The 23,174-nt window shown below is 42.2% G+C and overlaps 2 protein-coding genes across 2 annotated transcripts in view; one reads left to right on the forward strand and one right to left on the reverse strand.

Moving 5' to 3' along the window:
- The first annotated feature begins 211 nt into the window (after nucleotides 1–211).
- gtf2b (general transcription factor IIB) lies at nucleotides 212–12,896 on the forward strand. The gene is made up of 7 exons (XM_012860965.3): nucleotides 212–294; nucleotides 1,983–2,095; nucleotides 6,629–6,762; nucleotides 6,940–7,086; nucleotides 7,277–7,406; nucleotides 7,629–7,910; nucleotides 12,410–12,896. Exons 1-7 carry the CDS (start codon nucleotides 278–280, stop codon nucleotides 12,541–12,543), a joined length of 957 nt encoding a protein of 318 aa, XP_012716419.1. The 5' UTR covers nucleotides 212–277; the 3' UTR covers nucleotides 12,544–12,896.
- A 1,175-nt stretch (nucleotides 12,897–14,071) lies between these two features.
- pkn2 (protein kinase N2) overlaps nucleotides 14,072–23,174 on the reverse strand; it is a gene marked incomplete in the record, with an annotated part of 130,037 nt that continues 120,934 nt past the window's right edge. Inside the window, 7 exon segments of the mRNA XM_036137897.1 lie at nucleotides 14,072–15,699; nucleotides 15,777–15,857; nucleotides 18,459–18,566; nucleotides 18,643–18,785; nucleotides 18,927–19,003; nucleotides 19,989–20,051; nucleotides 20,237–20,413. Of these exon segments, the coding sequence (XP_035993790.1) occupies nucleotides 15,496–15,699; nucleotides 15,777–15,857; nucleotides 18,459–18,566; nucleotides 18,643–18,785; nucleotides 18,927–19,003; nucleotides 19,989–20,051; nucleotides 20,237–20,413 (853 nt within the window).

Here is a 23,174-nt window from a genome sequence, read left to right on the forward strand (position 1 = left end):
AGATAGGTCATAAAAAAGTGAACTGGTTTACTTAAACAGTGGAAGAAAACCAAATAAATTTTCTTGATAAAATGAGTTCAGGAGAATCTAAAATCACAGGAGTTATCTGATCTTCCAGTCAAGTTTTAACGGCACGCTGTCATAAAGCAAAACAAACAGCATGTAGTTTGGTGTCTTTGACTCGCCGTAGTTTCACAGCCACGTGACGGTGACAGGTTATAAATAGACGTGCTGGGGCCGCTTGTTTCTTTGATCGAAGGAAAGAGCAGGGAGTGACATGGCGTCGACGAGTCGGTGCGTAACCACTTTTACCAACTATGTAACCGGTGTTTATGTTGTTGTTTTTGTCTTCTGTTAAACACCTTTAAGACGTCGTGTCGTGAACGTAAACATCGCTGTAGGTATATTTTAGGAGGAAAGTGTCGTGCTGGTTTCTCACAGGCCGCTCTTTTCGCCGCCGTTAGATTTGTTGGGTCTATTGTGCTTGATAGCTAGTTAGCTCGCGGGGTGGGCATCAGATGCTGCCAGAAGCGGCTGTTGTTTCGCGGCTGCGCTTACATTTGGCTGCTTTTCCAGCCTTTAAAGTTCCCTCTGTACGCGCAGTCCTGTTGACTATGTCCGCACTAGACTTCTGTAAACAGGCAGGATATTTACAACATTGCACAACAACTTCTTCTTCATGTTCGTTCAGTCCAGGTCCAGCTAATATTAATGTCGCGCTGTGCTGGAAATGAATTAAATCTCACAAGGAAAACTCGACTTTGTGTGAATTAGATACAATTAGAACAATTACTTAAACCTACTGGCTCACGTGCCGACACGTTTATTATGATGACCAGGCTTGACCTTTCGCGCATTTACACGCTAGTAACCAAGAAGAGCAACCCGCTTCTGGTGTTGAGTCTGTCTGCTGGACCTCATCGCTCACTTTGCAAGAGGCGCCTTGAAACTAAACCCGTCAAGGTATATGCCCTGTCCTCGGTATAAACGGGAAGTGAGAGTGAATGTAAAATGCGGACGGAGAACGGAAAGTTTCCATTTGAAAATAAGAGTCAGAGCACCAGGAGAAGCAATGCAGTCTCAGCTTGAGAGGGTTTTGCTTGATGACAAAAACACAACTGGTCCTTCTATGTTCATAACATCGTGTAAAAACTTAATAAATAAAAAGGCCAATGTAATGAGCACATGATATAAAGTCGATCCTTGCTGCTTCTGTGAGATTTAAGAGGATGTGTGCTGACAGGTGATGCTAATCATTGCACCTGGTCATCATGGAGCGTTTTCTGAGTTTGCTTCTTTGGAGCAAAGGGCAATAACACTGTTGATTTCTGGCACACATAAATCTGGGAGGAGTTGGAAGCTTTGTGTCAGTTTATCTTTGTTGGGGGTTCTTCTATAGTGAGAGAGATTATTTACAGGAACATAAACCAGCAATGTTGTTTAGGCGGAAGAGACCATAGTGGCGTCACTTTGAGAGGAAACCTGCATGCAACGCAGACAGGTGTAAACACCTTGGACCAGCCCACAGATCCCGTGGTGGAGGGTTGATGGTTTTGGGCTTGCTCTGCAGCCACTGGACGATTTAAGTCGTGGTCAGTCGGCCATAAAGGCTGCTGTTTACTGAAGCAGGTCACAGATGTGTGCGGTAACACCGTTAAATGTGTTGTCATTCATCTGAGAAAAGTCAAAATTGCAATTTTGGTTGAAATATATTGTAGGCAGAATGCAATAATTTCTGAGTTTAGACGCTGTGGGTCTTTTAGCAACTAATCTGCACAGTGAGGAAACAAATTGATTTTTTGTTTGTATATATTTAAACTGGGGGAAAAAATCGCATTAAATCGCAATATTAAGAAAAAAAAATCGCAATTAGATTATTTTCCAAAATTGTTCAGCCCTACTGTAGAACGCTGCCTACATTCATCATATTCCGTTTCTCTAACATTTAAGTTTGCCAATGTTTTTAATGTTTGCTTTTGCAGTGGAGAAGCTTTGGCCTTACCCAGAGTTCAGTGTCCCAACCATCCTGATGCCATACTGGTGGAGGACTACAGAGCAGGCGACATGATTTGTCCTGAATGTGGCCTTGTCGTAGGTACGTATTTAGACGATGAATATAGGACGTGTCCTTTAACTAAATTACTTCCATCTTACACCTTACGGTGAAAACCTCCCCAGGTTTTTCCCCCAGTTATCTTGATTCCCGGTTTTGAAATCCTAATGACATTAAAGATGTAATAACTCAGCAAAACTCACACAGCCTAGTTTTAAATAAACATGAAGCTTTTTGGTGTCTTATTTTTCATTATATGTAAAGAATGGAGAGAAATTAGGACTAAATTCACTATGAATTTGCATTAAGGGACGTGACGGATCAATCCACTAACCTAAGAAATACTGTAAGCTGTTTAGTTTTTATCAATTTGAATAAAATATTGTTACATGGACATCGCCATGTTGTTTATGCTGCAATGCAGTCTGGGTAAATTACGCTTGCTAGGTCCTTTAGCGCTAGCTCCTTCCAGGCAAAATAGCAATGAGTAACGTTAAACATTTTCAGTTTGAACCGCAGGGTGTTAAAATTGATGACGATGTAGTAATAATAAAAATATTAATAAATAATAAAACGATGAATGGCATGTACGGCTCGTAGGACTTTAATCTGGAAAGTAGTGCTCTGTGTTGGGTCCAATAATATTTGTTTAGAGTCCGTTAACACCTGGTCTTCGGTCCGGTGATTTCACATTCGGTAGCAGCAGCAGTGGCAGTACCTTTCTTATTTAAAAGGGCTTCCAGTGTTGTCTGTCTCTGATGTCTCTCCCAGCGTCTTTCGCTCACAAGGCGGCGGGGTTTAGGCGCTTTGTGGATAAAAATAATCGTCATGGCAGCTGGTTTCAGTGCGCAACGGTAACACCCACCTGTTGGCTCCTTCATCAATTTTGTTCGTACAAAATACTCAAAGTCTTCTGGAGAGAAGTGTGGAGAGCACTGATGTGGGTCCTGCCGAAGTTGTTCTTCCACTAGTTCCGGTAGGAACTAGCAGCCTCATCAACCCAGCATGCATTGCCCAGGTGAAAAAATGGCGACCTCCATGGGTGAATGGAAATGTATTAAAACCTTTTAGTAGTTGGCCCTGCCGGCCAGATCCCAAAAATGATTAAGCTCCCCTGTATGGCTCTACTCCTGGATATAAACCTGTGGTATCACACACAGCTACGCAGTATCACAAAATCAATTTGTGAAATCTCAATATTTCTAAAAAGCTGTGATTCATAGTCTGGATGCCAAATTGAAATAAACGAATCAGGGGGGATCCTAACTGTATTGAGAGACAGTGTGAGATATTCAACTGGCATACATTTACAAATGTCTGCAACAATCTGTATAAGAGAGAGTAATTGCAGCTGTGTGTTATCATGCAAATCAAGCAATTCCAACCGGTCTAAAAACAGTACCATCATACGTCTATCATACGTTATTATTTTAGACATGTTCGCATATTTTCACATGTTTGCAATATATATTTGCATCTAGAAAACCTTATTTATTTATAATAAACACAAGACTAATGGTTATAAGACCATTATCTTTCCGTATCGCTGCGCCTGATCTACATGTGCGGACGCTAACAGCAGCGATGATGAGGCACAGCGTGTTGGGAGCGTCGTGCTGACAACAGGGACGGAGAGAGGAGGTTCTTCACACTCTTGTGTGCCAGCTTCATTTTCACCACTATTATTGTTGTGCTGCATTGGCTCTGCTTTACTTTGTTGTGGTGCTCCTGGGAAAATGGCACATTTAAAATCAAATGCAGTAGCTAGTTTTCTTACCAGTCTAAAAAATGCTATTATAGCATTTTTCTTTACAACTGCTGGTTTTACTGAGAGTAGAAATGTTGTCTATGGTCTATTTAAGGTCAGGCATAAATTGTAGGATGTGGAGCCAAAGTCTTGCAGCCTGTAGGACAGAGCCGCTGGGAACGCAGAGTTCTGCTTTAATGAGCCCCTTAACACCGAGCGGGTCAGCTGGGAGAAGAGACACGTCAGATGCTTGCTGATGAAAGCTCAGCTTGTTGCTCCGTCTCTAAGGAGATGACGACATCTTCCATTCTTCATTTCACACTGAGACTGGAATCAAATCTTGACTTTAATTTCTGGAAGCAGAAAGTCACATAATTGCTTTGTTGAAGCCGTCGTCTGATGTAGTTGGAGCCATTTAACTTCTTCTGTGATGCATTGTTGTCTTTATACCCTTCTATAGTTGGCTGCGTTAAAAGACGAGGCGAAGATGTAATGATGCAGGAGAACAAAAGCTCCACATTGTCTGAGTTCTGTTCTGATAGTTGTTTGCATGAAGTAATAGTATACAGAATATTGCACCATCCTCTGCTTAATTATGCCTGCGGGATCTAATATGAGTAAACCAGGGTGGGTGGGGGTCTTGGTAGAGGGGTCAGGTTTCAGCTCCATGTAATGTTTAACATGAACATCCTGTAAATACGGTTCAGGGTCTGGTAGGGCTGGACAAAATGGCTAATACTTATTTCACCATATAGTTCTCAGCTCGGTCCATACAATTTAATTATGATGTGGATATTAACAAAATAAAAGCCTGAGAAAGACGGCTAAGAATGCCCTGAGGTTTTTTTGGTTTCTCCAATATAAAGATCAGAACATTCCTCACTGCACAGAACCAGAGTGGTGTATGTGGTTCAGTGCAGTGACCTCTTCAGACGCATGGCTCAACACAGGAGAGCTACCTCCTCAGGTCAAGACTCAGCCGTCCACCTACACCTTAAGGACAAAGGAGACTCTTTTGAGGACCAAAATGTTCACATTTTGGATAAAGAAGACAGATGGTTTAAGAGAGGGCTGAAGGAAGGCATTTACGTAAAGAGAGAAAAAACAACTTTAAACAGATGGGGAGGGCTCAGGCTTAAATTTTCAAAAACTTTCAACACAGCTATAGGTTTGATTCCTGCCAAGTTTCACCCCAGTTCACACCTCCATACATGTGACCACCACATTCCTCCTTTGTTGGGGCGATCAGTTCCAGGTGAATTTACATGTGACTCTAAGCTCCAATGAAGCCTCACCTGCAGGTCTATACAGCTTGAGACTCCACACTAGTCCAGACATTATGAACAGAGAAAGCTTCCTGGATGGGAAGAGAAACTTCTTCAGCTTCAGAATAGAAGTCCAGTTGTTTTATTTTTTTAACCTTTTTTGGATGTATTGATATTGAATTATTGTGCACCTCTAGTATCTGGAACAGATTCACCTGTTTCAAAACAGTATGGATATAATTTGTTGGTTCAGATCAGGTATGGAAACAAAATTGTAGGGTGTCGTCCACTGAGTAATCTTGATTTGTCTGAATCACTTCTAAAGGTCCGCATTATGGACAGAAACTGTCTTCAGTACAAAATGGAAACCTTTAGACAATATATTGAAATCTATTGATCAGGTGGTTGCTTTGAGGAAATGGTGCAGTTCCCCCAAAATGGATTTATGTTACTGAAATTCAAAGTGCTGGTCATGTCACCTCTTAAAGGTATATAGCCACGTTATATGCTTAAAAAAACGTCATGATAAAATAAGGTTATATACACCAAGCGCCCATCCTGATAATGTTTCAGTGATCCTTTTTGTGGATAAAATTAAACTGCGTCTGATAGTCGTTAGCCGCTTCCTTGTTTTAACTCCTGCTGCGCATGCGTGGTAGGTACTTGGGTTAAAATTGAGCCAAAACATTAAAACAACAACTAATATGCCAGCAGGACGTGATAATCTTTCATAAAAACTTTGTATGCAACCAGAGTGAGCTACTGATGTATAAAAAAAAAAGTCAAATAACGTAGCTATGCACCTTTAGCTGCTGCTATCACTTCTCTTTGGTCACAGTCCACCATTTCGTCTTTGAAAGAAGAGCAAGTATTGTCTTGACTAGCTTACCCTGAGGTTTCTCATGGTGCCTGCTGTTCACATTTTGATTGGATACTGTGATTGGCTAAAAGCTACCCGTGGTAGGCGGGCACCAGGAGTCGCTTCACCCAATCAGCTCAGAGAGTTCTGGTAGACGGAGTGGAGAGCGCTTCCCTTTATCAGTCTGGCTGGCCAGGTTGGCACAGAGCGGGTAGAAAGCGAATGTTCTCACAGCCATTTGGATCATCTAGCTCCTCTATCTGGGTGTGTTTGTGTGATTTCTGTATTGGTACCAGGCCCTGGCTTCTCTGCTGGGCTGGTTAGTCTGTTTTAGTCTTCTAGACTGTAACATTTGAGTCCTGTTGTTCTGTGGAGCTTTGTTCCTGTTAACATGCCTTGTTGCTTGTAACATTTGATACCTTCTGACATCTGGATGGGATGAGTCGGTTATTCAGATCAACCTTTTATTACGATGGATTCTAAGGCTTGGCTGTTCTTCCCTGATGGAGTTCTGATTTCACTGCCAAATTAGATGGCCTGGGAAGTTTTTGTTTCTTAGGGAGAATTAACCTGCTTCAAGAAGTGGTGTAAAAACTGCTCTTTCTTTTTTCTTTTCTCAAAACCTTTTTTTTTTCCTAGAATTGTTTTTTTTTTTTTTTTTTGTTTATTGAATGAATCCTTGAGTCCAAACAATCTCTCCCCAGGTGACCGTGTAATCGACGTGGGCTCAGAGTGGAGGACGTTCTCTAATGAGAAAGCTCTCAAAGATCCATCCAGAGTGGGAGACGCCCAGAACCCACTGCTCAACGGAGGAGACCTAACCACCATGATCAGCAAGGTAGGACGAGTTTAGAAAGGCACCGTCTCCTGCCACCCTGTTAGGTCTGCCTCACATTTCCTCAAAGGGCCGCCTGCGCCCCCAAAGGACCCGCACCGTTGTTGTGAGCCCTCTGTGTCGCGCTCTGACAGTGAGATGCACTCTCTCTCCTCCTGACATCCACGGTTTCCTCCACAGGGAACGGGCGCGGCCAGTTTTGATGAATTTGGCAACTCCAAGTATCAGAACCGCAGGACCATGAGCAGCTCTGACCGGGCCATGCTGAACGCCTTCAAAGAGATCAGCACCATGGCAGACCGCATCAACCTGCCCAGGAACATCGTGGTAAGTTCAAGGTGTAGATAAACGTTGTTGGACAGCCACAGCATCTCGGCTCCGTTATCAGAACTCCTAGCTGTTGTGAGTTGGTCGGCACCGTGCTGGTGCGTTTAGGTCCGGTCTTCTCCTCTGCCTGAACAGCACAGTGATTTAATGAGACGTTTACTGGCTTGAACCGCTTCTTTCTGCTCCTCAGGACAGAACAAACAACCTATTCAAGCAGGTCTATGAACAGAAGAGCCTGAAGGGGCGCGCCAACGACGCCATCGCCTCCGCCTGTCTCTACATCGCCTGCAGACAGGAGGGAGTACCCAGAACTTTCAAAGGTCAGAACAAATGTTTCCTTGTAGGACGTTGACTTCTCTAATTAGTCAGTTATGTCTGTAGTAACCAGAAGGCTTTACTGTGAAAGCTGCTGTTGTAGGAAAACTTTCTCCCATTTAAAGTAGGAATGGATTTCTCTGTAGTTGGAAAATAAACAAATCAGGTATTTTTCTAAGAAGACTATGCCGACGTCTTTTTGAAATGTTTCTGTCCATCTCTTCCAGAGATCTGCGCTGTCTCTAGGATCTCAAAGAAAGAGATCGGTAGATGCTTCAAACTGATCCTGAAGGCGCTGGAGACCAGCGTGGACCTCATCACCACGGGCGACTTCATGTCCCGCTTCTGCTCCAACCTGGGCTTGCCTAAACAGGTGCAAATGGCCGCTACGTTCATCGCCAGGAAGGCTGTGGAGCTGGACCTGGTGCCTGGCAGGAGTCCCATCTCAGTGGCTGCTGCAGCCATTTACATGGCCTCCCAGGCCTCTGCTGAGAAGAAGACCCAGAAAGGTGAGAGGTGATGTAGGAACTGCTGAGCTTCACAAATGGCTCTGTTGGCTTAATGGCCCTTAAACCTTTTCCCAATTGATGGCGTTCCAGCCACAGACTTCAGTGTTGCAGGATAAACACCTGCCTACCACTTCACAGCTCTGCCCGCTATCAAATAAAATCCCAATACAAGCCTTTTGGGGTGTGTCTGCCATCTTTGCAGTGACTGAAAGCTTTGCCTCGTCGTCTTTTTCAAACAGCTCAGCTTCAGTCCGCTGGGATGGAGAGCATGTGTCAACATCAATTTTCAGTCTTTGCACAGACTCTCAATTGGATTTTGGTTTGAACTTTGACTAGGCCATTCAGACATTTTAGATCATTGTCCTGCTGGAAAGTTAAAGCAATCATTTTTGTCATTGCAATTGTTCATTCCAGCGAAACGGCCTCCCAGGCCTCTGCCTGCCAGCCTTAAGCTAAGGGTCTTGCTCAGGGACCCATAGTGGCAGTGTGTAGGAATTGAACCGTGTACTTGCAGACTTCCCAGAACACAAGTGCGCTGCTCTAACCACTGGGCCACCACTCCCCGCCCTCTGGTTTCTCCCAGGATAAAGGATGGTCAGAGTGGCTATCCTGAGAACCACATCATCACAGCATGAGCGTTTCACTGGGAGTGATGTGGCGTTTGCTCCTTTTTAAAGATGGTATTTTACACATAGGCCAACTCGCTCAATAGGGTCTTTGTGTTTGTTAAAAAAAACATGCATCTCTCCTTGTTATTATTAGAAAGCTGTTGAGCAATGAGAGCTGACAATATTTAGACCACATCATTGTAAGAGGTAATAAAAAGCAGCACAGCTATTAACAACGGTCTTCTATGGAGCCCTGACTGCTGCTGTGAGGATGTGAAGAGAGAGACTGGAGAGTGACGTGAAAGACGGATAAAATGCAACATGACCGTTCAGACTGTGTCTGAATCAGTACCACATATGGAAGTGGCACAGATCAGATATTTTTGAGGGTGGTGGTGAAGAGATCGTATTTGGGCCGCATTTCCCTCCAGTGTGAACGTAGCCAAAGACTCAAATTCTCCCAGAGCGTCTATCATTGCCTAAAAAATCCTACCTAGGAGTTTTAGCTTCAGAGAGATTCAGATGCTGCTGAGAGCGACTCTGAGTAGGAATAGACATTTTTATCTCAGGGAGGAGGTGTGGTTGTTCCTGTTGCTAAGTGATGCAGTGTTTAAAGAGCTGTGATTGGTTGATAGTACAAGGAAAAAACACAAATGTGCACCTTGTGATCAAAGGAGAGAAATTAACCCATTAGACTGGATTCAGAAACATCTGACACAATGAAACTTAGCAAAATGAATTATGACTCAGCATCAAAATGTTTGAACACAGCTTATTTACATCCAGTAGTAAAATCACCATAGTGGTCATTGCTTGTATTTGGCAAAATGACCAACGGAAAATGGAGGGAAAAAAGTGGAGAAAACAGGGAAGCAGCATCTCTGTACACACACCTCTGGGAGGAGAAGAGAGTAACATTTGTCCCTGGATAATGGCACACTTAGCAGATCAATGCAGCTTTTCTGCTTTTAACCACCAGCCTGGAAATTGAGAAATGCTCTGTGCAGAATTTTACCTCATGAAGGAAAAAGTTATTCACAAAGCATCTTAGATCTTCAGAGAGCTCCTAAAATGAAAAATGTCAGGAGTAGTGATGAGGACTTTTAGTGAGCTAAGAGTGTCTGAAGCAGGAAGATGGTGGAAACAGAGAGAGCTGATTGGCTGATATTGCATGATAATGTCAGTAGCCTTATGGTCATCTTTCCAGGCTGGTGCGTGAAGCATCAAGACGCTCAGAGAAAAAGGCGCATTGATCTGTGGTAAACGTTTCAATGTCCGCCTATTTGCGCCGTGATCCAGGGACCAATTTACCTTTCAACACTTCTCCTCCCAGAGATGACGGGACAGGTGCGCTGCTTTTACTTTTTTTCTTTTACTATCAACCAATCACTATGGAGGACCAAGTCTTCCATATCTAAAAATAAATACATAAATAAATAAATGCTCAATAAATAAATAAGAATACAATTAATTGCCACCAAATTAATAAATGTAGGTAGAAATTAAATTATACAGTGAGACATAAATGTATATATCTCTTTTAATTAGCTTATTTATTTATTTGCCTTTGTAATAATTACCTTATTTATTTATTGTGCGTTATAATCTTCAACTTTATTTATTAATTACTTATATTTTTTAAGTATTTATTTATGTGCAAGTTATAATATTTTTGTCTGTTTTATTCTTCCTTTGTATTTTTTTACCCTATATATTTCTGTGATGCTATTTATTTCTGCCTGTCCTTTTTACATTTCTGCCTGTCCTTTTTACATTTCTGTATGCATTTCTGCCTCATTATGCAAATGAGGAGGGGCTGTGTCTTAAGGGCTCAACTTCTTCCCATTGGTTGGTTAGCATTTTACTGCATCGGTCAATCTACATGGCTTTCCCCCGCACTAAAGCATTGTTAAGTAATGTCAAACTCAGCAGTCAGACGTTCAGTGGCCGACCTCTTAAGGAAAGCTGCTACATCCTGGCAATAAAAAGCACTACAGATTATCATTATTCTATCCATGTTGGTCTAATTTGTGAAGGAGGCGGAGTTTCATCAAGCCGAGCCAACATTTCCCCTCAGCTGCAACACGTGGGGTTCATGCTGCGTCTTTACGCATGATCCAGCACCGCAGTGAAGTTGGTTTGAATTTGGATATTGGACATTCAAGCTCCACGGAGTCATCAGGATCTAGCTCATGGTTAATCCGATTGAGGGACTCCGATTTCGGCCAGCGTCTCTCAGCTGCTCCCTCCTCCCACACGCGGTGGTGCATTTTGGGACCGTCAAAAAACTTTTGAACCAAGCTCTCTTGAGAAATAAAAATCAATAAATGTATTATCTTGTGACCAGCTAAGATAAACTAATATAAATTGATGTCAATAGATAAAATCTGTAAGGCACATTTGTTTTTATTCATTTTTAAGCTATTTTCAATTTTCAAGACAAAAATTGGGACTTTTCCTTACAGATGTTTTTTAGTGGCTTGATTTTATATTAGTTTTGTCATAGGTGGTCACAAGATACGGAATTTATTGACTTTTGTTTCTCAAGAGTGCTTGGTTCAAATGTTTTTTGACGGTCCCTAAATGCACCACCGCGTGTGGGAGGAGGGAGCAGCTGAGAGACGCTGGCCGAAATCGGAGTCCCTCAACCGGATCAACCATGAGCTAGATCCTGATGACTCCGTGGAGTCAACGGGACTTTTATAATCAACTACAGTATTTTATTATCAAGCGAGCTCTGCATAGGGCCCAATGTAATTCACCCAGCGCGATGGGAGACTCGTTTTGAGGAAACTATGGTTGTAGCTCACTGTCTGCCTTGCTGTGGTTGCGGAGAGGTGTCTGTTTTGTAGAATAAATCATCCGCCGAATAGTTATTGATCTGGAAAAGCCGAATCTGAAACCTCAGAAAAACATTCAAATCCCAAATGTACAGCGTTCTAATTCTTCCAGTCTATTAGCAGCTTCCCTTAAGAGGTTGGACACTGAACGTCTGCCTGCTGAGTTTGAAATTACTTGAAATTACTTTAGTGCGGGGGAAAGCCATGTAGATTGACCGATGCAGTAAAATGCTAACCAACCAATGGGAAGAAGTTGAGCCCTTAAGACACAGCCCCTCCTCATTTGCATAATGAGGCAGAAATGCATACAGAAATGTAAAAAGGACAGGCAGAAATGTAAAAAGGACAGGCAGAAATGTAAAAACGAGAGACAGAAATAAATAGCATCACAGAAATATATAGGGTAAAAAAATACAAAGGAAGAATAAAACAGACAAAAATATTATAACATGCACATAAATAAATACTTAAAAAATATAAGTAATTAATAAATAAAGTTGAAGATTATAACGCACAATAAATAAATAAGGTAATTATTACAAAGGCAAATAAATAAATAAGCTAATTAAAAGAGATATATACATTTATGTCTCACTGTATAATTTAATTTCTACCTACATTTATTAATTTGGTGGCAATTAATTGTATTCTTATTTATTTATTGAGCATTTATTTATTTCTGTATTTATTTTTAGATATGGAAGACTTGGTCCTCCATAAATCACAGCTCTTAAAAGACAGCGATGGCGGTCAACCACACCTCCCACTAAGATCCACATTTCTGCCGTCTCCTTCCTCAGAGTGGCTCTCAGCAGCATCTGAACCACTGAAGCTGAGACTCCTAGGCAGGACGTTTTAGGCTAAGATATGATCTCTGAGAATCTTTGTGAATACGGACACAGATGTTTTCCAAGTGTTTTTGAGTAATGTAAATTTACCGAGGTGTTCTAAACTATCTGCCAACCACCTGCCAGCCCAGCTGGAGGGGGAACGTCCAGGTTTCAGTGTTGGTTCCAGATAATCCTTAACTCTGCTTGTTGTTCTTCCCCAGAAATCGGAGACATCGCGGGCGTCGCAGACGTCACAATCAGACAGTCCTACCGACTCATCTACCCCCGCGCAGCAGAACTTTTCCCCCCGGACTTTAAGTTCGACACACCTGTTGATAAACTGCCTCAACTGTGAAGTGGTCTCTGCCTACTTATTGCTGAAGGTTCTCTGCTGGAGGTTTTGTGTTGGTTTAGGGTTAAAACTATTTCTTTGGTCGTGCTCACAAGCCTTTATGGAGGCACTGACATGAATACAGCAGACACACATTCCAGAGCTTAAATAAACAGCGTACAGACTGTATTTGCAGTATTTCATTTGACTGTATATACTGTACCATGTATATATGTCCAAGTGGGAAAATGGACCTGACGCTTGCAACTCTAGGCTGTTTTCATACTGTATACACAATTTGTTTTGTAGAAAATTTGCCAGGTTCTATTTTGTTTGAATTGTTCCAACTAATTTAAAAATAAATGATTTTAAATTAATCATCTCATGGTTTGAATTAAAACCTCAATGTCCCCAACATTGTACTGGTCAGCCAGCTGTAAGGAGGCCCTTTCTCCAGACAATTCAGCTCTTTATTATTTAATATTTTAGCAGTTTCACACAAGCAGAATTTAGAAAGCCAGGCTTGACTTGGTGTGATCGGCGCCTCCTGGGTTTATCCGTTTCACGCACTGATCTCTATTATCCACTGGAGTGCTGATTGCCAGCTGTTAGAACGAGTCGCTTTGAAGCCACCAGCCGCCATATTGGTACTCCCTATTTCCCCCCAATAACTAGGGAATATGTGCGCTACAGCATCGAATAACGAGGATTTTCTCATGTTCAGGGGGAGTTTAAAACTTTTAAAATGTCAAATGCCATATACTTTTATGTTATGTTCTAAAACTATCAAGCACTGAGAAGGTCATGTGCTGAAATATTAATTTAATATGAATAACATTTCAAATATTTCAGCACCTAATTTCCTAGTAGTTGATAGTGTTAGTACATCCACTGACTGTAGAATTACCTGTGAAACGTTTTCACACAGCCAGAAAACTGCTTGTTGTTGCAACTAAATCCTATGGGATTCTGTGAGAGTAGGGAGTAGCAAGATGGCGGCCAGCGACTTCAGTTTTTCAGCAAAATCAGCACTCCAGTGAATAATAGAGATCAGTGGTTTCACTGAGACCAAACCAGACTGAGGAGGCGTGACTATGTCCTGCCAGGTTAAAGTAATTCAGGGAAATGCAGCTTTTTTAGGAGACCATGAGCTCAATCACTGATTCACTGATGCTACAATGGATGTGCAGCAAACATCCAACCGTACGAGCATCTTCTGATGGAGGCCGATGACTCAATCTGCTGTCTTGGTTTTGTGAAACAGCCTCAGATTGAGTGACCAGCTAATGAGCTAACTTCACTCATTACAAGGTTGGAAGGATAAGTCATATGCACAATACCCAGTTAAAAACTACATCTAGGGTTGGGTCGTTTACTGCAGCTTTTAGTTTGCTAGGCAAGAATGTGATGTATTTTATCAGAAGTAGGAATGCTTAAGAGTGTTATAGATTTTCTTGTGAGTGTGAAACTGTATTTTCAAGGTTGTCTTATGAGCTCATACCTGTTTACAGAGGTCGGCCAGGATGTTATTAGCAGTAAAATAAAAATCAGCAAATATTACAAATGTTTAATTTGTGCATTCATGATAGGTAACAGTGACTGTAAAGATGCCTTCTTTTTACATTATACATCAGGATGATGGATACCAGCTGTGATTTGGGTCATTTGTACCATCCATACAGTTTATAGCTGTTCTGGAAACAACATGCACAAACACATAAAAAAAAAACAAAAAACACTTTGTACAATCTATTTCCATAATTAAGAAACGGAGATAAAGTTGATAAAATTAGTGCTTTCAGCTTACCTGTGGACATACAGTATGCTTAAAATATACCCCCTGCCCCTCTGTAGTGATTCATAAGTGGGTCTGAAACGTCGAATTGGTCATATTAAACATGCAAACTGACAGGAAGTCTGCTGGAAGAATCCAGCCAGATTTATGTAGGAAGCACTTGCTTTAATGACATTTTGACGTGAAAAATCTGGATGCAGTGTCTCCGTTTTGCCAAGAAAGGCAGAAAAACAAAGTCGGTTTTTGGTGCGCTGGTTTCACTGAGGTATTATTGGGAAAAGTCAAGTCCATCACAACTGGCTGGGGATAATACAACATGCTGTAAAACCAAACAGTGAAGAGCTGAGCTCAGCTGAATTTTCAGTTTATCATCATCTCCCTTACCGCTGCTGCCCCCTAGTGGGCCCAGAGGAGGCATCACACTGAAATGCTTCCTAATACTTCTAATTAAAGCATTTAAAGTAATGACATTCAAACTTTGGGGGGGGGGGGAGTAGAAGTCACTGGTTGAACTGGTCTTTATCGTCGATGGGGAAGCGTATGAAACGGGCTCACGTGGTCTTTTCAAGTCAGGAAACAGCTGTAGTAGTCATGATGTTTGCTGTGGCTGACCGTTCAGTGACAAAGCTTACACTCAACACCAGCTTCAGATATGATCCATGCTGAGGCTTTTACAAGAGCACATAAAATAGCACATAAAATATGTGACTGAATATAATCTGTACATGTTAAAAAAAAAAAAAAAAAAGGTCTGAAGACAGCAACACTGAATAATGTGATTGTAATGGTGCCGTCTTCTCAGTCCATATGTAAAACATTCTCAGTGGTCAGTGAACGGACACGACGATCTGTGCAGGATATCCCCCCCCCCCCCCCACCTTCAATCCAACACAATTCCATTCATTTCTTCTTTTAAAAAAAAATATCTCATGTGGATTAAAAAATAACTGAGGTCCTTGTAGGTCATCTAGATTTTCTTCTCAATGGCACAGTTTCGGGTTGAAGGCTCAGGGAGCCAGAAGCATTGTTCTCTCAACTTTTTGGGCAGGGAGGAGGAAAGATTGTTTTTTTGTTTGTAAAAAAAAAAAAAAAAGAGAAAAGTGAGCTCTAGTCATTGCTGAGCTGTTTAGTTCACAGTGTGTGTTGTGTGTGTGTGTATGTGTGCGTCTCTGATGATGGAGCTAACACCAGTCAGCGATGTAATCAAAGTCAGAAAACAGGTTCTGCTCCTCCGAGCTCAGAACTCGGGGTTCTCTGGGAGGGGTCAGGATCGGAGCCTCTGAGGTAAATTCATCGTCGAAGTTGCTGACGTCGTTGGTGCCCTGGATGGTGGGCACAAATGGTGGCTTCACCTTCTTGGCCAACAACCCGTCCCAATCTGTGGTCTAGCGGCGCACAGACAGGGTGTTAGTACTCTGAATGTAAATCATTTTATTAAAGAACGTTTTTCTTTCCGTCTTACCCTGAAGAACAGATGCTTCTTAACTTCCTCTGCGTCCCTTTCTCCTGCTCCCAGACGGCGCTCCGGGCTCCTCCTCAAAAGCTAAGCACAAAGAAAAAGCACGCCCCCCGGTGAAACACTCCCACCTTTATGCATCCGTTACATCCTGAAATAAATCTGATCAGTAAAACGCAGAAGTTTGAACTGAAGTGAAAACAATGCCTTCAAAAGGCGTTACGTGTTGGATCCATCCATAAAAATAGAAATGTACATGATGTCTAACAGACCAGCTGCAGACAGCGCTCCATGTCACCTGCCTGCTCTTTACCTGGATCTTCAAGTGTTTTACAAACTTATCAGAATAGTTCAGTCTTTTATTAGACCTAGTCTTTATAAAACATAGTTATCATCCAGACATGGCCGCCCACCTAAACTCAGGGTTCCAACAAAATTCTTATTTCAAATTTACTAACTTTTCCAGGCTCAATTTTCTAGATTTGCTTTAGCAGTTTTAATGAGATGCAATATAAATCCCTTTTAAATGTTGCACTGTGAGTTTTATCTGTTGGTAATTAGAAAAACTCAAGCTGTGACATACCAAACCCAACTAAAGATTGAAGGTATGTAACTACGGTTCTAAAAATCCTGGACGACCGCCAGAGATTCAGAGTCAGAAAGGATGAAACAGAACAGGCCTTTATCTTTCCAGAAGTTCTGAATTTGACCAAAACAATGTTGATACTGTGCAGAAACCTGCTCTCTACAAATCTGGCCATTACAGAAGATCATGGAAGATATCCATTGGTAAAAGGAAACCAGAAGAAGCCCAGTAGAGGAGACCTGAAGGCCAGAACTAAAGTTTTTAAGCCTACATGCTGTGTGGAACAGAAACTACACTTTACATGACCCTAAATACATGTTTAACACGGTGAAGGCAGCATCATGCTGTGGGACTCATTGTCTGCAGGAGACATGGAGAAGCTGGAGGACAGAGGGCTAGGTGGATGCTAAGCCTGGAAGAAAACCTGATCATACTCCTATTAGAGTGGCCTAGTCCAAGTCCAGACCCAAATCTAACTAAGCAACCTGTGGCAAGACCTGAGAACCTTTGTTGACTTTTGTCTCTCCATCCAATCAGACTGAGCGTGAGCGTCTCTCTCTCTGTGAGGGCTGTGCACCTAACATGAAGCAGCCCAGCCTGAACTACACCAGCAGCTCTGGACGACACTTGAACATATTCAGACATCCCCAAATGCATTGTACCACCACTAAAGTAATACTTTATCTTGGTTGGATCCTTTATTCGGCCCTCAGTGGAGAAACTTACAAAGACCTGCAGATAAAAGGCCGGTCTCTCTGACACAGAGGCTGATATGTCAGAAATGATGCTGGGTACAGAATTCGGTGCACCGTCATGTAAAATCTAAAGGTATCATGTTTCAGTACCAAAACACATTACAGTGACCCTGAGGGAGTAGAAGAGCGGGTGAAAATCCATGCCGGACATGAACACAGCATTGCACGCACTAGAGCGTGATGATGTCAGTAGCCACTGGTCCAGTAAACAAAGCATGGCTGAAAGCGCTGACACTGTTTTTCAAAATGCGCTGCCGATTCAACTTAGTGCAATATTTTTGAGACGAAGTGTCCGACCAGCGGCGGGAATCCTTCTAATCTGAGGAATCACCTGGTCACTGCTGCCAATTTAACAAATTTATTGCTATATTTAGAGATTTTCAGACTCATCCGGCGACCTTTTTTCAAAAAGGTGACTAGCAAAAAATCTAGAGACTTTCTTCTATTTTATTGGTGATTTCCCATGAAAGTAACAATCGTTCTGGAGTTATTGTCTTGAGAGCAGTGAGTGCTGCTGTGAGCCCCTTCCCACTTCTCAAGTGTCTCACAGGCAGCTGCTGCTTCCTCGTCCTTAGAAAGCCACCTGCAGAGCGGAGAGGACAGCCTCTCTGTTCCCACATGTATACCGCCCTGCATTACAAAGCGGGATAAAATGTTTTTAATGTAGTTTGTTTCTCTGAAAGTTTTGCACTAAAATAAGTCCCTGAATTTTATTCACCCAGCTTCAATCCCGTCTTCCCCTCGTTCACTCTGTGCCTCTGATAACTGTTTTATGTGCTGTGGATTCAGCCAATGTAGAAAAATTCATTCATTATTTCATAAGGTTCATTTCTAGATCCACGTAAGTTTAGATATTAAGAAATAAATATGTTAAATTGAAAAAAAAAAAATTATTTCCACATGAACACACAAGAGTACTGACAATAGGTACTGCTGAGTACTGGTACTGATCCCCAGTTATTGGTACCGTATCTGTTCGAATGTGAAAGGTACCCATCCCTAGTCACAGTAAATCCCATTTCCATCAACCAGAACACCTTCGGCCAGCGTGGCCCGATGTGAAACTGGAGCGGATCAGACCAAAGCAGAGAATAAAGTTGGTGCTGCTCCGGAGCGCTGACGGACTCTGGCAGTTCTGGGGGAAATGTTTCACAGAGAACTAAACATGTGAGAGCAAATTAGAACCAGCAACCGCCTCATTAGAACCAGCAGGTTCTGGTTCTAATGAGGCGGCTCAGCAACTAGAACCAGAGGGGTTTTCACGCTGTACGTGGTGCAGGAGGGAGGAGATTATTGGGGCGAGGTCTTCACATCTGTGTGGACCACCTGTAAGATGCCAATACCCACCCTCCTCATGATGGAGATGGCCTCGGTGGAAAGGAACCGTGGGTAGCGCACTTCGTCGTTGACGATGCTGTCAAACACCTCCTCCTCATCATCACCGGGAAACGGCGACTGAACGGAGACACGAACGGTTAGAGGAAACCTGCCGCGCACACGTCACCTTTACCTGCTGGTCAGGACCGCTCACCTCTCCAACCAGCATCTCAAAGATGAGGACGCCCAGCCCCCACCAGTCCACAGCGCGGGTGTACGAGGTTTCCGTTAAAACCTCCGGAGCCAGAAACTCGGGCGTGCCACAAAACGTGCTCGTGCGGTCCCGGAAACCCATTCCTGAGAGCAGAGGACACGATCAATGTGGTTCTGAAGAAGCTCAAAGGTTAGTGCTAAACAGGAAAATATGCAAGTGGAAGAAAAAGCAACATTTGACTAAATCATTTCTGATTTAGCTTTTGCCGTTTGATGCCATTCTACCTTCTTTGCAAAGGCCAAAGTCAGCAATCTTCACGTATCCCTCTGTGTCCAGGAGCAGATTATCCAGCTTCAGGTCTCTGATCAACACACACAGTTGGTTTACATCCACACACAGCTTCCAGGTCAACTTCCAACATATTACAGAACCCCGTCTCTACAGGAGCTCCTACAACATTCTGGACATTTGAGTGTAAAATAATGAAATATAAAACAGTAAAGTTCACTACAGATTTATGGCAGACAGGAGGGGCTGGAAGGAAAGGAGACAAGGAAGGAAGCAAAGGGGGCAAGGGAAGGAAAGGGAGGGAGGAAAAGAGGTAAGGAGCAATGAAGGAAGGACAGAAGAATGTATATGAGAGAGGAAGGACAGGAGAAAGGTAAAAGAAAAGGAAGTAGAGGTAAAGGAAGGAAAGACAGAAATATATGAGGTAGGAAGAACATAAAGAAGGAAGGATGCGAGGGCGGGAGAAAGGAAATGACGTAAAGAAGAACAGAAGGGGGGCTAGATCCTGTAAACGATGGGATAAAGTCTGGAAATCCAATATTTGGAAATTATATTTCACCCTTTTCTAGGCTGAGCAGAAATCCTCACATAGCAACCTTTATTCTGTTTATATTATTAACAAAAGCATTCTAATGCTTTGTCTCTCTTTGTTTAGCAGTTAAATCAGAACTACAGGTCCAGTTTAACCTGAATTTAAATAGAATAGAAATCTGCTTTATTGTCCTCAGTGAGGATGTGGAGGGGTGCCAGCAGCAAAGTTAAAGGCTAATGGAAGCATGCAGATGCAAACAAGGCTAAAAAATATAAATCAGAGTAAGAGACGAGGCAAATTTACACAATAAAATCAATGCTTTATAGTGAAAAGCTACCTAATGTCCAGAAAAGGAGTGAAAGGGAGTTGTGATGAGGCAACACATAGAATCATAGATAAAGCCTGTCCTTTAAATATAAATCAACATAAAATCCACTGCATTTGTTTCCCAGACTTTTCTAGACGGCATTCAGAGACACTAAAACTAAACAATATTTTAATGTGAGCAATATTCTGGAGAACGTACCTGTACACAATCTTGTGGTCATGTAAGAACTGTAATCCCAAAACAACACATGCTGCATAAAATCTGCAACAGAATGGCAACGGGATCAGAAGACATGGCTGCTGCTGAGGACAGCACAGACACACATTTCTCTAATGTGATCGTCCAATCAGCGGCGATTCACAAGACCCATAGATAAATTGTGATCTGAAATTCTGCCCCGCTGATTTCAAAGCATGTGTGATAAATACCAAGCTGGGGTGACTCACATGGCCCGGGGCTCCGAGAACACGTCAGCGTGGATGTGCATCATCAGGTCGCCCCCCGCTGCGTACTCCATAACAAAACAAACATGTTCCGACGTCTGGAAGCACGCAAACAGGTTGACCAGGAACGGGTGGCGGACGCTGTTGACCGTCTCAAAAATCCTCTTCTCGCACATCAGACTGGCAGAGACAGAGAGCAGCACAGGTTGTCAGGATATCAGGGCTCCCATAAACTACATATTAATGCTACCAGCTTAGACCTCTGAATGGGAACAGTCCAGCGTAATGCTCCTCTGGATCAGACGCACCATGTGTGAAAATACTAAGCCTGTCTCTGAGGCGTCTCGCCCAGGCATGGGTTTATATATGCAAAATATGGCTGTCTGCCCAGGGTGCTATGGCTGAAGGGTGGCACAAACAAATAAAAATCCTTTCTGCCAGTTATGCACCTCATGGGTTTTCTAGCCAATATATCTAGATATGAATGTGCAGCTCTCTGTGTGCAAAACGTAAGGCCTGTGAGAAAATGTTGCTGTACTTCACAGGTGGCTGATGATGCTGAAGAGGGCATTTCATTTACAATTTGGGACAAAGTTAAATGCTAGTTCAGCCTTTTGAAGGAGTTTCTAGTAACAAAACATCAGACCTTCACTGAATTATTTTCCACAATCTAAATTTTATGACACATTTGTCCCATTTGTAAAAGCACAGGGAAAAACGAGCATTTCCCATTCTCTTTTGTTGACACTAGGGTCACTTCTAAGAGAAATAGACTAGTCAAACCTGAACTGAACTGTTCACTGTGATAATAGATCAAAAAAATTTGGTCATTTAAAGGTAGAGTTGAACATTTTTTACAGAAGTTTTCCCAAGTCCCTCTTTGAATAATTGCATGTGTAAGACATTTTTACCTGCTCTTCTGCTCCTCAGGGGGATCATGTAAAGAAATCTCTCTGGTCTTATTTTTTTCTACTGAGGCCTTCCTCTTTTTCTTTTAAACTTGTACACCGTTTGCTTCATGCGACTCTCAGCCATGGTAAAAGTATACGGTGAGAGCAGCAGAGCTCCAATGAACGGCTAACATCGAAGCTAACCGCTAAGCTAACCGGATACATAACAGAAGAAGTGTGCAGCCAGCAAGAGGAAACTAACAAAGAATGTGGACGCACACTGGCATTGCGTGAGCACACTGGCAGAATGATGGCGTGTGGGACAACCAGTAGATAAGGTGAGAGCAGGAACAAAACTTTGCCCAATCCCTGCCATTCAGACCGGACGGCAGGGATTGGGCAGAGTTTTTACAGGCCTGCAGCTTCCACGGAGATAAACTTTTTTTCCTGCATACATAATGTATTGACTGCTTTCAGGATGGAAGGACCATTTCATCCAACATAACAAAAAGTGTTTCTGAACAGGATTACTAACTATAACTTTAAAAGGTGCATTGCGCAAGTTCCAGGACTTCTGCTGATATCTGCCCCCACTGGCAACAAGTTGAAATGACACCAGTGTAAGAGGGGAAAAAAAGCTAACCGTTAGGACTTAACAGTTTTTTTTGTTCTTTTTTTATAGCTGCAATTTCTTCTGAGGTAAGAAAATTAGAAATATTATTTTGTTACATAGTATTATATAGAAATAATATTTTATTTTGAATGGAAATATTTCATATTGAGTCAATCATTCATACATACACATATATATATATATATATATATATATATATACATATATTAGGGCTGGGCAAGTTAACGCGTTAATTTTGCGTTAATTCATTAGACTATTAACGGCGATATTTATTTTATCGCGCATTAACGCATGTTGCTCACATGCTTTCAGTCAGTGTCAGTCAGCAGGCGTGCTGACTGCAGCGCGCTGCCGCTGTCACGGCAGCACTCTCCCGCTCCCCCTCCCCTCTCGTACATGGCTCAGCGGCGCCAGCCAATCAGCACGCAGGCTCAGCCTGGCCCGCCCACTCAGCTCTCACACAAACTTAATACACAAACAGCTGAGAGAGACCGCAGCAGCGGAAAAACATGAACGGGGAAGTAGCACCGTTTGGCTTTATTTTAATACCGTAAATGAAATCAAGCTGTATGTTTTGTAAAAAGCCGGTTCATTTCAGTGGAAACACAACAAATTTATCTAAGCACGTGAAAAAACATGAAAACGTCGAGCCCCAGAAACGGAGAGAGGAGACGAAACTTCTCTCACTGCCCCGACAGACCCACAGACAGACGTCTCTGACTGAGGCGTTTCAGTCCTCCAGGGAACATCCAGGTAGATCAGTGGATGGATGGATGGATGGATGGATGGATGGATGGATGGATGGATGGATGGATGTTACTGGAGCCCACACATAACATGTAATTAAGACCTTGAAAGAACCCAGTACATATATTAAAAAGTGTTATTTAAGATAAGATAACATTAGCTAATCCTTTTTTTATCCCACGACGGGGAAATTTATAGGATTAAAGCAACAGGCAGGTGCACACAACACAGACAAAATTACATAAGGATTGAAATATATAAGAGGTGGATTAGCGAAAAAACACTGACCATAACATTATTATTATTATTATTATTATTATTATTATTATTATTATTTAATTGTAATAATAAAATCAAAACCCAAAAGGTCAACAGTTTCATGATACATCAAGCTTAGGGACTGGCTAATATACAGCAGGTCAAAAAAGGCCATATTTTGGCTGCAGTGCTTGCTGTTCTCTTATGAAGAAAAGATCAACTAGTGCACTAAATTCAATAGATGGGTTGAAAATATCCAGTATAAAATAAGTGCTACAAATGTTACAATACTTTTGTTCATATGGCAGCAGAACATTAAAATAAAAGTGCTCTTTACACTACTTTTGAATTCATTCTTGGAGTTTGTAAATACAATGCGATTAATCGCGATTAATCAGGGCGATTAATCGCG

The sequence above is a fragment of the Fundulus heteroclitus genome, chromosome 6 (assembly GCF_011125445.2).
Source record: "Fundulus heteroclitus isolate FHET01 chromosome 6, MU-UCD_Fhet_4.1, whole genome shotgun sequence".
Classification (NCBI taxonomy): Eukaryota; Metazoa; Chordata; class Actinopteri; order Cyprinodontiformes; family Fundulidae; genus Fundulus; species Fundulus heteroclitus.

Excerpts from the sequence above, each read along its gene's own strand:
- gtf2b (XM_012860965.3), top strand. Across the intron at positions 7,407-7,628 it reads AGTACCCAGAACTTTCAAAG|AGATCTGCGCTGTCTCTAGG; the intron begins GTCAGAACAAAT and ends CATCTCTTCCAG. Across the intron at positions 7,911-12,409 it reads TGAGAAGAAGACCCAGAAAG|AAATCGGAGACATCGCGGGC; the intron begins GTGAGAGGTGAT and ends GTTCTTCCCCAG.